The sequence below is a fragment of the Orbicella faveolata genome, unplaced genomic scaffold, assembly GCF_042242905.1.
Source record: "Orbicella faveolata isolate gen_17 unplaced genomic scaffold, um_ofav_v1 contig_2, whole genome shotgun sequence".
Lineage (NCBI taxonomy): Eukaryota > Metazoa > Cnidaria > Anthozoa > Scleractinia > Merulinidae > Orbicella > Orbicella faveolata.
Genome location: NW_028301547.1, coordinates 18,028,364 through 18,045,378, shown reverse-complemented (window position 1 = coordinate 18,045,378; position 17,015 = coordinate 18,028,364). Strand labels below are relative to the sequence as shown.

The following is a 17,015-nucleotide window of genomic DNA, read 5'->3' as shown; positions in this document are numbered from 1 at the left end:
ATACAGAAGGCTTTTAAGCTCCTTAAAAAAAAACTGAAAACAACTGATCCCCTCGATGGGATAAACAATCCCAATCACAGAACTGCCATTAGTGAATTTCGACTAAAGAACTACAAGTTACGTATCAAAACAGGTAAACACAATATCGAAGGATCCAATAAATTTGAGAAAATTATCTGCTCTTTCAATCATTCCACTGAGGTTAAAAATGAAATACACTTTCGTTTCTGACGGTTTACACTTAAATTTTTTCATGAAATAACAGACAAATGTGCTCTTTTTAACGAGTTAGATATTAATGCAAAAGTTTTGTTCCTCTGTGACAGCACGCACTCAGCCTACTGTTAATCGATCAACTGCTGCTTTTGTTTTTCAAGCAATGTCCCTCAGGCATGAAATTAAATTCCTTTTGTAAGAAAATATTTGTTTTTATTTCGGATGTTATTGTATTTTCTTTAGTTTAAATAGGTAATAGCATTTATTGCTATGGAACTACCATAATAAATTGTTGTTGTTGAATTTCTAAGTAAAAATACTTGGCACAATGAATGCAAATCAAGAATTTGCAAACTTCTACCTTTTAGTACACATGGTTAAACACGTAATAATCATTATTATATGTATGCTAATAAAAGCCGCGCGCTTTAACTCCCTCGTGAACTAAATCTTTTTCCTGGATGTATCTGGAGCGAACTCCATCTATGACTATAACAGAAAACATATCCACATGTTTTGCATCATGGCCCGGCTAGTTGTGAACCTTATTCTACCGGCCAGTTCACTTAACAGCCAAAATTTTTATATTACCAGCTCAGTTATCAATGCATGAAGAATTTTGAATCAAGTATATAAATTAAATTCTGGAGGGGGATGTAACGGCACTGATCCGTAAAAACAATGCTTAAATCTATATTGCTGTAAGTCACGCACCGGATGCGGAATGATTAATGAAAGCCTTACGCAAGTCTTCAAGCAGAGTTTTTGCGAGCCAGCAGTTTAGCTAGACTGTATTCAACGGCAAACTGAGCTGGTGAGCAATAATTGAATTCTTTGCACGCTAAATAATTACGCTGACGAAGGTGTTTCAGGGTTGCTGTCAGAGAATTTTACAGCACAAATGCAACTAACTACAACGGCGACAAATAAGTGAACACATGCAAATCCGCCCTGAAGCATACAACTGGACCAGAGTGTGAAAGAATTAAGAACTGAACAAGGTATTTGGGTTAACGGGGACATGTATGGAACGGGTGTCTTTACTTTAGGTTGATCCATTTTTTTAGCCACCCACATGGCATCGCCTCTTACAGCTTTTAATAAGCTCAAAAATTTCAATAGGGTGAACGCTGAGAAAGCGCGCAGAAGGCCGAAGCAATTATTGTCTCAGAGAAACCAAGAGCAAATAACTTACTTGCTTTAGTCGAATTCTAGATATCCTTTAAATTGACAACTTTCGATGATTTCGCTTCATTCTAAGTAACCACCAAGGGGGGAAAAAGCTCTGATACGGGTAGCCATGGAAAATAAATACGAACGAATCAAGATTTGAAATAATTTTCTGTATGTGTCAAAATATAGCCAGTTTAGCACATTCTAAACACGAGGGATTTTGAGCCATATGAGCGGGACATACAAAGCATCGGCAACACAAAGTGCTTTTAAACCAATTCGTAATATCCATGAATAGATAACAAGGCCAGTAAAACAAGTCATTTGGTGAGCAAACTGAGTGTTTTCCATCAGTGAATGCAAATCAAGAAAGGCGAAATTTGTAAACTTTTACGGTTTAGTACACATTGTAGCCGCGCACGTAAACTCCGTCGTTCTTTCTCCGATGCAATCTGGAGCGAACTGTATCGCGATGGCTCCAACAGATAACATATCCACATGTAATCAGCTCAGTTGCATCATAGCTAGTTATGAACCTAATTCTACCGGTCAATTTACTTAACAGCAAACAGTTTTGTATTACCAGCTCACTTATCGATGCATGAAGAATTTTGAATCAAGAATATAAATTAAATTCTGGAGGGAGATGTAACGGCACTCATCCATATAAACAGGAGTCATAATCGCGGACGGAGACCGTAAGTATCGGGATCTGCGCGCACCTATGATATGGGACAGTTTTCCTATTTTAGAACAAATTGCGCCATCCTGACGTCATATATCCGCGCGGATCCACGCACATGTCCGGGGCTCTCGCGTGGATATTGTCACGTTGCTTGATCAAATGGTGAGAGTGGCGAGATTCTCTTGCCGATTTTTCACGGCGATGGCAGGGAATAAGGCAGGGAATAAGAACCAGGGCTCGTATATGTAGTTTTATGCCCTGAGCTAATGGAAAAGGTGAGTTTTTCAAGGTCGAAACAAGACTTCAATTTCAAAACTCTCTACTCTGGTATCGAGTTAATTTGTGAGTTTCTCAGACAATGCTTAACCATAACCAAAACCTGTTTTGATGGTTTCTTATTGTTTCTGCTTGTTTGGCGAGTTTGCAAAAGTTTTTGAAAGGAAAGTCTGACGCGTACAAGTAGCTCATTTGCATAGTGCAGCTCGTGCACTTTCAAGTCCGAGTCGGTGTTTTCAATCGTCAACAAATCTTGACAAAGATTTGTTTCGTTATCTTTTGTGCTGAGATGCTGCAACAAATTACACGAACGCAAAAAGGCCACTAACATCATGTGTGTTTCTTCAACAGAGTGAAATTTTACACTGCAGAAATGAAAATAGACAAGGAGTTTTGATAACTCGATCAACAAAATCGAAATCGTTATTCGAAGTTGATTAAAGAAAGCGTCATCGTAACTTTGCTGATTATTTCTGCTTTATTCACATATTTTCAGCTTAGCTTTTAATATGTTCTCAAACATTTATCAATCTTAAACATGTTTAAAAGCTACAGAGCGGCGGAAGTTCAATTTGTCATGTTTACTGACTGTACAAAACACGCATCAGCGGGCGCTCTCATTCATGTAATGTAAACCAAGCAACTATCTACAAATCCCTTAGCCGTTTTTGACTTAGATGCAGTGGTGATCATATTTAACGAAAGAGGGTCATAGATTCATGGTATTCGACCATTAAATAAGTTGACAGTTGGCGATGTACATCGGACGTTGTGTAAACAGAAGCAAACTTCTGCCTTATGTGCGACGAATGGTGACAGAAACACGTCAAATCGGCTTTTGGGCCTGCCTTTTACCACAAATAAGGTTAGAACAATTTGAAATTATGAGCTCTATGTCTATTTCAACTTAGTATAGCTCAAGACGTGTGGCGCGTGCTAAAATATATGCCTAACCCGTAAATTGAAATTTGACGACGGATGGTCGAATATCTGCATTTTTAACGTACTTTGAAAAGCTCTCGCGTCGCTCACAATCATTTGCCTAAAGAAATTTTTACAGGAATCTGTAGACCATCCTTCTGCGATTCAACCACCGGGAGCTTAATCCATTTGAAGGTTTCGCACATAGTGAAAATCAATTATTTTTACGCAGTACTTTTAAGTGAATGAAATACATGTCTTCGAAATTTAATCATTTTGCACCCAAAAAGACAAAGCAGCATTCCCTAAAATCAACCCAGTACACACTTAAGTGTATTGCACAGAAATATTGGAGTGTTCTTAAGACGGAAGAATGATGTGGTTTTGCATGCGAGGCTCTCAAACTTGTTTAATAAAACGGTGCGTCAAATGAAGATTTTAACGGACGTTGGTAATTTGCATATTTCTTTGAAATAAAAGGATATTTTGCCAAAAAAACTATCCAGTAGTTTTTGTCATACCCTGGCCTATCTACCGTAACAATATGAGCGAAATCGAATTTTCGACCCTTGCCGAATTATTTTGCATATTTATGGACAGGGACTCTCAAGCAAAATTCCAACTGACGTAAACGCGTTGAGTTGTGGGCCAAAAACAAGAAAAATTTCGGGAATTTCGGACGCCATTTCCACCGCGCGACATCCGCAAAAATCCACGCAGCATGTATGCGCGTGTGCCGCAGGTGATGGCGCAATTTGTTCTAAAAATAAAATTGTCCCATATCATGGGGACGGCCCCAATACTAGAAATGGCGCGCGCTTACGGTCTACGTCCCCGATTATGGCTCCTGATATAAATGTATTTCTTACAGGTGTTTAATTAGGTTGCTTTGTATTAGTTCCCATTGGGATAATCAGGCCTTTATATACCACTCCTTGTGAATATCACACCACTTGATGCCGACCAGTTTACTCGAGGTTGTTTTTTCCTTATTGTTTATATCGTTGTTAGTGCGGAGTGCACTATTGGGGTGGTTTAGGGGACTGCTGTTCGCTAGGTCACTAAGTTTCTAACACAATAAGGTGTAAACTTTATTGAAGACGAACAATAAACTGCAAGACTGATACTACGTGAAAAACGTTTCGAGACACCAACATGACAAGAACCGATAAAGTAGGATCGCAACAGTGGACAGCTGTTTCGCCCTTCTTGGCGCTCGTCAGCACTGTGTAGCGAAGATATGTAACGCCAGCCCAACAGCCAACGCACATAAATTGCAAAATGACCCTTTCACTATATCAAGTTCCGTACTTTGAACTCACTTGCACCCCGAAACACGCTTTGCCACATCACGTGTTTCGGGGCGCAAGGAGACAAAGTGTCAAGATTGGTGTCTCGAAAAGCAAAAGAATAAATGTGGCTGGACAAGGCCAGCCTAAACATTTAAACATTCAACCGCATGGCCAGTACCATGTTTGTTTAATTAATTAATTTCAATTAATCAATTAGCCTTGCGGGAAGGGGAGCTGAGTGGGGTAGGTACCCGAGTACATTACGCAAAACGTGTCATACTTACGTTGTTTTCTTTAATGACATAACAAAAATATAGACATGGTTTTGCAAATCTCATGCTATCCTTGTGGTACCATTCTCTTAAGAACAAAAGCAATTTGCTCCAGACGCATGCGCAGATTAGTTAGCGTCAAAGTCGACTATATGTTAGGTGAAAGATACATTTCATACGGGAAAACCCACGAACGTGTAATAAACTCCGTTCTCGAGTTCAGATGTACGCTTTCTTTTATTTTTTGTAATGAGTGATACTACACTCTCGTTTTGGCCAGGGACAGCAGCTATATTTCAGGTAACGTCAATTCTCCTTATGTTAATTGCAAAGAACGCTACTGTGGCTGCGTATCTTCTGGAATCTTCCATAGCTTGATTGAAGAAATGTCGTCTGCTGTTTTATAACAATTGTGTTTGCCAGGGTTCAAATAAAGAATGGAAACATATTGCTTCTCCTTAGCACCTTGTTTGTTTCCTCTTCAATGAAAGAGAGCCAAAAGTTCATATTCAGCCGAAACTTTCCAGCGTTAGTTACATGTAAACTAAACTAGTAAATTTGTGACAAAAGAAACTTCAGTATTATTGCCGCAGACTCCGTGGCACTTACTGAAACCGCCTATTAATTTCATCAGTCGATGAGGTGACTTGCTCACCAATGTGGGATATAATTTCGGTCGAGTAAAGATCTCTTCCTTTAATACTTTTTGTTGAAACGCTCCTCAGTTGTATTACTCGATAGCATTTTGTATTAGTTTGACGTGGTTTTATTGTTAACACCAAAGCTGGCAACAGAATAAGAACGCACTATCCTGTGACTCGACGTGACTATTTGATAATTAGATTAGTTCTTGTTTATCAGTGAAATGAACATTTCCGTTTTGCATAAAACAAAATCGTTCCTCTTCGACTTTTCAGCAGATATTTAACTTTTGTACTCCATTTATCTCCAGCAGTGAGTAAAAAAATACACATCTTTCTTATATTTCCGTGGAAACAAAGGTATCTTGTTGCCTACATTGGCGAGGAAAACAAAAGTATCAAATTACAAACGTTGGCATGAAAAGTAAAATTGTCACATTTGCTACAAAATGAACGAAACTCAACATAAGATACCACAATAAATTTAAAACCGTCTTGACAAACGGTAATTGTAAGTTATCTTTGGGCCTTGAAAGAAAACACGAACATGAAACATACACACTGCTAGGATTATGTCCTATCAAGTTTTTGTCCGCTCATGTTCTGCAAAGGGGAAAAGGCCTAGTTGACCACCAAGGGAGAGAACGGCATGGGTGAGGACCTGTTTGACTACTGTATCAGAGCCGTAAATTACACTCTGCACTACCTGAGATTTTCTCACTAGGTTTGAAATAGAGTGTGACATTTTCTTATATTCTCTGGCTTGTAAGCTGTATTCAGCGTGTCTCAGATTCTTGTAAATAAACTCGATCATTGCTGGCGGCTCCCTCCACTATTTGTTGTATTTCTTGTCTCCTCTACTTATAATAGCAATGTTTTCTATTCGGCTGAGCGAAGCGAAATAGAATAGAAAAAAGTGTTATGTGATTAACATACAAAGACATAATACGTGCAAAGACACAAACAAATCTACCTAGATGCGAAGACCTGTGCCAGAGTGTGAAAATTCAGTTCTCACATTGAGAACTGAACAAGGTACGTTAGGTTGACGGGGACATGCATGAATGTTACGGTTGTATTCACCTTTACGTTGATCCATTTTTGTGGTGACCCACACGACAACGGCTCTTACAACTTATAATAAGGTCGAAATTTCTGCAAGGTTAACGTTGGGGAGGCCAAAGCAATTACTATTTCAGAGAAATCAAGAGCGGATGACCTAATTGCTTTAGTCGAATTTTAGATATCCTTTAAACTGACAACTTTCGCTTCATTCTAAATTACCACCCAGCGAAAAAAACCTCTGGTAGCCAGGGTAAAAAGTACAAACGAATTAAGATTTGATAAGAATGGGCTTTGTCATGGGCTTGCAAAATGAGCATATTTGGCCTTGTCCATGAGAGGTATTCGTCAATTACCAAGCCAAGTGATTTGGTTTCTTTAACTTTTTCGATCGATTTGCCGTCGATCTCAATATTAATGTGGTTATTTGAGAGAGCATGTATTCGTTGATTCGACCCAATTACCATAAATTCGTTTCAAATCAGCAGAAAAAGCTAATAGACATCAAGCAAACTCGGAGAATTTCCCAAGACTTGCATTTTCCTTTGCGGGCACGAGACATGTTGACCGCCAAGGCTCGATATTACCAGCCGCTGTACGGGAAAGGAGCCCGCGCTGCTCCCCCGAAGCCGAGTTCGTCTTGGGGAGGAATGTAGACCAGACACGAGAGAGCGGCTGAAATCGAGCCTAGAGACCACCGAGACTTCAAAGTGTTTTAAATGCGAACTCGGGATGTTCAGGTTCTAAGACGTTCAGACGTCATTTATAAATTTATACTTCGAGACTTTCTCAGTTAGCCTTGCAAAATACCGAAACTGTGAGACGGCTTTGTGAAAAATCGAGACTGAAAGACGCACATAACCGCAAAGAGTGGAGACTGCGTGACCCGCCGTGAAATTCGACGAATATTTTGCGAGACCCATGGTTTTTGAAGCACCCTTCGCCACCCCTAACTGTGAGCTTTGCGAGCGAGGTCTAATTTCAACACAGTTTGCGACAATTTATGCTGTATCGACAGAGTAACAGCGTAGCATTCCTAAGCTTATGTCGAGCCCCGTCGTTGAGCGAATTTCGGCCGAGTTCAATGAACAACACACACTGACCAAGTGCCATGGCATTTAAAGAACCAGAAAAAAAAGACTCACATACTCTTGTGCCACCACATGTCCAGTGAATAATCTGCGGTGATCTTCGGTACATTTCCTTTCTCCCTTGATGTGGATTAGTTCGAGAGAGAGAAAAAAATTTCACACCCCAGGATTCAAACCCACGACTGATTCGCAGAGAGGGCTACTGATTCAAATTGCAGTTTTTCGCTGTTAAATCACTCAATTTTCTCAGCAAATTACTTGTTTTACTGGGCTTGTATTTTGATCTCTACTGATGTTGATCTTGGTTACTTTTCAGGTTAAAAATTATGGCCAGGACTGGATACAAGAAGATCTCCAAGAATGAAGAGAAAGAAGCAGTCAGCTTTGTGTCTCTTCTTCTCTTTCGATGGATGAATAGTATCTTCAAGATAGGCAGTGAACGACCATTAGATGAGAATGATTTTTTATCGCTTTCAAAAGAGAACACTGCCTCTTTTCTGACCGATCAGCTTCAAGAAAACTGGAACAAAGAAAAAACAAAGTGCAAAAGAAATCAAAAAAGGCCTAAACTTTGGAAAAGCGTCATAAAGTTGATCTTGATAAAGGATGTCCTGATTATTGGATTCACAAATGCTTTGTATTCAATTTCTCGCCTTCTTCAACCATTGTTATTGGGATATCTTATTTCCATACTGATGTCAGCTGAGCCAAAGAAAGATAATCTTCTCTATGGTTGTACACTTGCTTTGTGTATTAATTCTGCCATCGGAGTTCTAAGTGTGCACCAACAAGACTACAGATGTGAGCTGTTGGGTGCCAGAATCAGTTGTGCCCTAAAAGGTCTAATTTACTATAAGGTAAGCATAAATAGTATAGCATAGCTTAGCCTACGATCGTGTGTTCTCTGCGTTCGAGGTGAAGCTCGAAAAAGAACTCCTAATCGCAGGTATGAATAGCCACAGAGTAGATTTGCAACTGATGGAATTTTGTTAGTTAATACCCTCTGGTTTCTTGACATTCAATATTATCTAATGAGGTCAATGAGGTTTGACAGTAAAATAATTAATACTCTCAATAGTAGGCTCTGAAGGGTATGCCCAGTTCTACGATGTAACTTATAGAATTCAATCCGGTTTTTACAACTGACCGTTTCATCGAAAATAAACGAAAATTGCTTTACATCTGTTGTTCGCAAAGTTAATGAAGCGTAAGATAAAGTAGTATTAACATACGACAACGATTGTGTTACTTGATTCCTGGTTTCGTGAAAACCCCCTAACATTTAGCATTTTTTGTTCCGCAGACGCTCTTTCTCAGCAAGAATGCATTGTTAAAGTTTACAACAGGCCACGTGATCGACCTTATATCAAATGATGTTCAGCGAATGGAGGAAGACACAGTCATGTGGTTGTCTTTTGCGATTTTTTCGTGCTTTGTCTTGGTGGTGTTAGCAGTGTTACTCGTGTATTTGATTGGCTGGCAATCTCTTACGGGCGTCTTTTTCCTGTGTTTCCTTGTGCCATATTTCCTTGGGTTCTCCTATCTTAACGCTGTACAACGCGTGCGCACAGCTGCGGTGTCCGATCGACGCATCTCCTTGATGAACCAGGTGGTGTCTGGAATTCGTGCCATCAAAACGCGTGGGTGGGAGGACGAATACCGAAAAAAAATTAAACACATACGAAGGTAGGGGGAAAACAAATGTGGTGCTTGATGTTGACTCAGAGGGTTTGAATGTGGTTTAACTAATAGCTGAGACCTGAGCAAAAGTTAACTGTCATTTGAAATATGACACGTGTTTTAACTAAGGGCTGAGATTTAAGATCTACAAAATTTATTGATAGAGAAATAAATGCGTTGAGGTTTTAACTATTAGCTAATAAATTATCGAAAATTTAACTGATAAGTGAGTTACACCACCTTTGGCCCATCCAGATCCTCCTCTTAGTGAACTTATGTGCAAGCAGTTTGATTCACTGCAGTTGTAAGATATATTTCAGTCAAAACTCCTTGCCTTTTATTTCCAACTCCCGAGTTTGATCATTTACCTCATCGGTCACTTTCTGCTTAAAGAACATGATCACGCCAGTTGTCTTTAAAAGAATTACCTTAAACTTCCGAAAGTAGCGAGCCTCCGAAAATAACGCCAATAAGCTATGGCCGCCGATAAATCCCGAAAGTAGCGATTCCCCGAAAATAGCTAGCTATCCGAAAGTAGCGAGCCCATCCCCACCCCCTCCCCGAAAATAGTGAAACTTAAGTTCAATAGTATATTTATTTTTCCTATAATTAGTCAGTTGAAAGTTACGTGCGGTAACTTGATTTAAGGCAGTCTACAACAAGGAAAGGATCACTTATGCCATGAAGCGTTGTGAAATGTCAAGTTGTGCTTCATCAATTCGGTGTCGCACCGTGTTAAAACAACACCCACCCACTGAATTTTCATCAAGTAACCGGAACGTACTGTAGCAAACTTTGATCCAAATTAATATCAAATAGAGCTCATTCCTACCAACTTTATACGACGTGTTTTGCTCCCCGATAGTAACGTAACGAGCCCCAAAGGCTGCTAATTCCGAAAGTAACGAGGATCGTTACCCTCAGAAGTTCACGGTAGTGTTATTGGTCTTTTGGCTCAATAATCCTATTAAAAATTGACGATTTCTGACTGGCATTCTTCGTTATGTCCACTAAAACAGTTGTACAGTACACCCTTATTTATACGAACCTCTTGCTGACCATTCGCGCATTTAAATCTCGGTTGAAAGAGACCGACAATAGAACGAAAATTAGACAGAGACGCGCTCTTGTGCTACTTAATACCACTTGCCATTTTTTAGTATCATATATTCATACCTAGTCATACCTTGATGGTGCCCTTTGGTGGTTGGTCGGACCATGGCGAGAATTGGCCAAGCCAAATACACATGGCAAGACCAAACGAGCCTGATACGCAACCGAAGAATACAAAAAAAAAAAGAACGATTAGGTATTACCGTGCCCAAATTTAGCCAAGTGACCATGACACCGTCGTAGCCATCAGGTCATGACCAGGACAATAGACACGGCTTCTGATTCAGTTGGCTGGTTGCGAAATCCTAAGAGGTTCTCTTTTTGTTTTCTTTTCAGAAGTGAAATTACCATCATCGGTAAAAAAAGTGCCATTCTGTCAAGTTTTCTTGCCTTGAGGGACAGTTCAGTATCAATGGCGACCCTGTTGTCTGTCATTACTCTTGTGCTTACTGGTCAACCCATCACACCTGTTAATGCCTTTATGCTGGTTGGTTTTATGGACATCGCAGGGCTAGCAACATGCCGTTACTTTTCCACTGCTTTGCTACAAACATATGAAGCCTATGCATCACTAAGAAGAATAGAAGATTTTCTTCTTTTAGAAAACCTTCCCTCCATCTCACGTGGTCAGTTTAGAGAAGACACCAGTAACACAGAGAGCAGCTCAACCAAAGTTACGAGTGGTCTGTCAGATCGCCAGGCGAAAATGGAGATAGTATTCAATTCTGACCTAGAAAAAAATAAGCAGGACAAGCCCAGCACTTTACGCGTGTCGAATCTGACGTATAGACAAATCGAGCGACAGGATGAATATGTTTTACAGGATATTGAATTTTCCACAGCACCACAGAGTCTAACAGTCATCACTGGACCAGTAGGCAGTGGAAAATCTACTCTTCTCTCAGCCATCGCTGGAGAGATCTCTGACGTTAGCGGGACAATAACCTTCCCAGGGACTCCTGTTTATGTTCCTCAGACAGCTTGGATCTTCTCTGGAACCATAAGAGAAAACATTTTGTTTGGTCAACCATACGATGAAACAAAGTACTCCAGAGTTATTGAGGCATGCGCTCTCACAGAAGACATCCAGCGGTTTCCTGACTATGACCAAACAGTTGTTGGAGAACGTGGTGAGGTTCTGAGCGGAGGTCAGCAGGCGAGAGTTGGTTTAGCGCGCGCAGTTTACGCTGATGCAGACCTTTACTTGTTAGACGATCCTCTGAGTGCTGTGGACTTTAAAGTTGGCCAACATATCTTTAAAACATGTATCATCGATCTACTGGGTGAAAAAACGCGAGTGTTAACATCACATCATGAACAGCACATGAAGGAAGCTGATCAAGTGATTGTGTTGTACAAAGGCCGTGTGTTGGAAAAGGGAAGTTTCACTGAACTACAAGAAAAAGGAATTCTGAACACAACTGTTGACCCGCTCTATCAGACAGCTGGGAACGATGGGGAGCTAAATAAGAGCTTTGTTCGGGAGATTGAACAGGAAAACGGCTTTGAAACAATGATTCCACTACCCGATGAAGCTAGGGGTCTGGAATTGTCTCAAGAAGATCGTTCCATCGGAGCGGTTTCATCAAAGCTTTACTGGAACTACTTTAGAAGCGGAGTACATTGGTCAATAATCTATGCAGTAATTTGTTTGTGCTTCATAGCGCAAGGTAGGAGTCAATATTGTAAGTAGTCGTTCATGGGTAACAATCGTACGCAACCTGGTTAACAGTTTCTCACATCAGCTGACCAATGACTATTTTAATGTGATTTGCTTCATGTCAATTTTTTTTTTTAATCATATTGAATTTTTTGGACAAGGTATTTTTATTTCGTCTCTTTCTTTTCTCAGCAATGATGGTTGCTCCTGACGTCTGGCTCTCATCGTTAACAAAGAAACTTCCAGAAGATCAGAAAGGCAGCACAAACCTAACTATCTATGCTTGTCTCGTCAGTGGGTCCCTTATCTTTGCCGTCATTCGAGCTTATGGATTCCTTTTTGTTTCCTTAAGATGTTCTGAACGCCTACATGACAAAACGGTTGTAGCTATTTTACAAGCACCGGTTCATTTCTTTGATTCAAATCCCGTGGGAAGAATACTCAATCGATTTTCTAAAGATGTAGGCTGCCTTGACGAGTTGCTGCCCAAGACGTTTCTAGTATCTATCCAGCGAGTCTTGTTGGTGTTAGCATCAATAATTGTACCAACTGTTACAAATCCTTGGCTTCTTTTTCTTGTTGTTCCGTTGATTGTGTTAGTCTTGTACATCTCCAAGTATTACTTGAAAACGTCCAGAGAGCTCAAAAGGTTAGAGTCAATATGCCGCAGTCCAGTCTTCTCTCACTTTTCCGAGACCCTGAATGGACTGGACACGATTCGAACAAGAGGCAGACAAAGGGAATTCGTGGATCAGTTTTACAGGTGATTTTAAAACCTCTAGAGGGGCATTCACTACAGTTTGGAGCGTAAAGCGTAAAGCGCATCTGCTTTGACTTTTTATTACTACGTTAAGTGAGTGGCTTAAAAATCAGGCGCCACTTTATTATTCTTCACAGAGTAAATCAAGACCAATGGACATTTCCCACTATGAGGCGTGCCTGCGGGGAATCATTGTAGGTGTAATATATCAAACAAGAGAGACAGTGTTTCATCGAGATATCCAAACACCGAGAAGAGAGTTGAAAATACGACGCGCAGCGAAGTATTTTTGACGAAATTCGAGGTGTTTGGATAGCCAATGAAATACTGTCTCGAGTATTAGATACATCTTCTCAATCGAAACAAAAACTAAGGAGGAAACGGAGAAGTAAAATCGTCAAAATCTATGCCAATTAAGACCGCGTATCCAAACCTCCTTCATGGTTGTGATGTTCTTTGTTTTAACTTGATGAATTATTAATGAGTTTGAGAAGTATTCATCATCTTGGACTGGATGTTTGTTTTGATGAATACAACTACCATGATTCCCTACAGGCACGTCTCATAAAGGAAATTGTCCGTCGTGATTCGCTCCCATAGATTTCCTACGCTTCAGCCGATTTGATTAACTGTCATGATTTGATTTTTGCAATTTGGACTAATTTAATTTATTAGTATAGGTGTTCTGATGAATGCGAGTGAAGTCAACGATTTACGCGACGAGTGATCTTTGAAAACTCTCAAATATCACGAGTGCTGTAAATCCTGAAGTCTTCATACGACTACTCATTTATTATATGACTGAGAAAATTACGAATGGCGCGCGTTAATTTGCACTGCAGTGCAAATTGAAAATAAACGATCAATCTGCCTGCCGTCAGCCAGTCATCAGTAAAGTAATTTTTTCAGTCATATAATAAGTTCATTTACTTACTGCGATTTTTTCCTCGTTAGATATCAAGATTTTCATAATCAGTCGTATATTATGGTGAAGGCCAGTGGGCGATGGCTTGGTGTACGCCTGGACCTCCTCGCATCCATTTTAATTGGTGCAGTGTCTCTGGCGGCTGTTTTGGTGTCTCAGGATGCTGGTAGGTGCATTTGTAATGTAAATCAAAATCGGCATAATAGATGTTACTAATTCTGAGGGTCTGCCTCGTAGCCCACTTCGTAATTAACTATCGGTTTGCTGTTCACGATTCATAGTTTATGGTGTTTCATCGCAGGGACTTGCGAAAATTACTATTTTGGTTCAACAAAAATTGAAACATGAACAATTGACTGTTCTAGGGATAATCGCAGCCTGCAAATAGAGCAGCGGCCTTTCATTTCTCGCCGCCAGTTTGCCATGATCAGTTTCCGCTCCCTGGCAAAAGCCAAACCGGATTGCAGCAATATCTCCATGATAAGATATCAAAGTTGAATTATTCCTTTATGGTGGAGGTGGCGTGGCCTAGTGGTTGGGACGCTGGATTTGTAATGCGGAGGTCTTTGGTTTGAATTCTCCTTCCTTTTTGGAGCAATGATACGATAACCTAGGCATATAATTCTTTTATCCATGAGTTTGTTTACACAACCCTTTCAGTCAGTACAGTGAAGACCTAGTGATGAGCGCATGCTATCTTAGCAAAGGTGGGGGATAGAACTGCACACGAGTAGAACATTATAGTCCGCAGCTAAGCTCACAGGACATGATTAAGGTGGCTGAACACAGTCTTTGTTACCTGTGTTTCATTCACCTTTTTCTCTAAAACCCTTGATCCTTTGGTCGCCAAAAATGGCAGCAAGCAAATTAACAACACAAACTTCGGTTTTTCTATAGTTAAGCTGACGTATGTGCCGTTGCCATGCAACATGAATAAATAGAAAAAGGCCTTTAAAATCGGTTTTGTTTATTTGCAGAAAATCTCGTCATTAGATTTTCTCTATAATTTGCGTGCAACAAGCTTGTAACGATGCTCACAAGTTAACACTGTTTTAATAATAATTTAACAGAGAGATCTTTAATTATTCCTTCTTGAAGGTACACTGGAATATCTAGAATTTCCTTTGTTAAAGTTCAATTTTTTTCCAATACTCCAGTTACTTATTTCCTAAAGTATTTTCGTGCCAAATTTCGTGAAATTCTAATGAGTGGTTCTCGAGAAATAGGCGTATTTCCGAGAGTGCAATTTTTCATTCAATCGCAATTTTTTGACTTACTACGCATGCGCTGCATTTAACTGGGTTCTTTCGGTAACAAAGAAAAAGCTGAGAATTGCTGAGTTCTTTGCATCGTTACGTTTTCTAACATATCTTTGTAATAAAAGACTAAAGCCATCAATACACTGCGTTCAATTATTGAGAAAAATAGCACAGATAGTGCAGGCGTTGAGTAAATAAAATGATCGCTCTATTGACGGCACGTTTGTTTTTTGTAATCCTTGTGCGTGCGCTGAATTGCATCAGCAAAAGCGCGCACGAAAACTGTGTTCGGCCACCTTAAGCGCAGTATGAACAACTACTAAAGGCAGTTTTTTTACAGGTGACATAGCAGTTTCTTAACCAATCAAAAGCAGGGGAATATCCGTCAAACGATAACGTGGAATAGTTTATTTAGCGGAAAGTTGTATCGTAGGGCAAGGCATTTTTATTTGTCAAAACTCTAAAGCATACCCATAGGTGTGATACAACTGAATAACCTGAATAATCTCTTTTCTTCTGTCTTTTGTTTTAATAAGCTTGGGCCGGACTTGCACTTGTTTATGTCATCCAAACTTCGACGGGTACTCAATACGCTGTCAAGAAAACCTCGGATGTCGAGAATTTCATGACCTCAGTTGAACGAGTAATGACATACACCAAACTTGACTCAGAGCCTGGATACAAAGTGCATAGGCTTCCCCCAGAACACTGGCCACACGAAGGAAATATCACGTTCCACGATGTGTCATTGAAGTACTATCCGGGTGGACCTCAAGTACTGAAGAAAATCAATCTTAACATCAAAGGAGGAACAAAGATCGGTGTCGCAGGCCGCACAGGCGCAGGCAAGTCATCTTTTGTGGCAGCTCTTATACGCATGCCAGATGCTGATGGAGACATACTGGTCGATGATATTCCAATCAAACAGATCAATCTCCAAGAGGCTCGACGATGTATATCCGTTCTTGGCCAAAGCCCTGTTCTGTTTAGTGGATCGCTGAGAAAAAATCTCGATCTCTTGGAGCAGTTGCAAGATGCAGATTTGTGGCGAGCTTTGGAGAAGGTGCAACTGAAAGAGTTGGTAGAAAGTCTAGATGGAAAGCTGGATTACGAGCTGTTAGAACATGGAGCAAATGTCAGTGTAGGAGAGCGGCAGTTAATTTGTTTGGCTCGTGTGCTGTTACAGCAAAGCAAGATCGTCATCTTGGATGAGCCCACTGCACATGTGGATCCAGAAACAGAACAAACAATCTGGAACGTAGTGCGTGAGAAACTAAAGGAATCCACAGTCATCACTATAGCTCATCGTTTAAGCACCATAAAAGACTGTGACATAATTTTAGTTTTGAAAGACGGGGAAGTTGACGAATTTGACAAATTTGATACTTTAGTTAATAAGAAAGGAGGTGCTTTGAGTGAAATGGCTCAAGTTGCAGATATCTAGATAGGCCAATGCCCTCATTGATAACAAAACAGTTTAAATATGTCCAGACTCCTTACAATTTGAATTAATTGTTGGCGGTTGTTTAAGTTACTTCTTGCTTATCGAAAATAAGCAGTTCCATATACAAAAGGCCTTTTTAGCTTGGGCGGTTTGTTTTTATCCATTACAGACCACGTGATACTCTCTGGAGAATTGCTCTTTGATCAATTTGAAAATTCAGTGAGGTACAGGCGACTATTTAGAAATTCTCAAGACTATCATCACATGGTCTGAAATGGGGCAATAAACTGGCCAAGCTAAAAAGATCTTTTAGAATTTAAGTCAGTTCTTTAATTACAGTGTATAGGACATTTAGATACATTTTATAGGTAAAGTAACGAAGAATTAATAAACTGCATGTCGTCATGTAGCAACGATTAATAAACTGCAGTTACTGTTCAAAGCGTGTTTGTCTTTCCGACACACAAGAATTGAGGTCGGAGGTTTTTTAAAACAAGCTACTTAAAAGTAGCTTGTTTCCTTTTCCATAACAGTTTTAAATATTT

General features: G+C 40.0%; 1 protein-coding gene across 1 annotated transcript; it reads left to right on the top strand.

The window, feature by feature from the left end:
* Positions 1-932: 932 nt before the first annotated feature.
* On the top strand, positions 933-16,912 carry LOC110065121 (ATP-binding cassette sub-family C member 4-like). Its single transcript, XM_089290044.1, has 7 exons — positions 933-1,217; positions 7,946-8,486; positions 8,933-9,315; positions 10,759-12,092; positions 12,275-12,845; positions 13,797-13,933; positions 15,563-16,912. The coding sequence occupies exons 2-7, from the start codon at positions 7,956-7,958 to the stop codon at positions 16,468-16,470; spliced, it is 3,864 nt and encodes a 1,287-aa protein (XP_089146170.1). The 5' UTR covers positions 933-1,217; positions 7,946-7,955; the 3' UTR covers positions 16,471-16,912.
* The last annotated feature ends 103 nt before the right edge of the window (positions 16,913-17,015 follow it).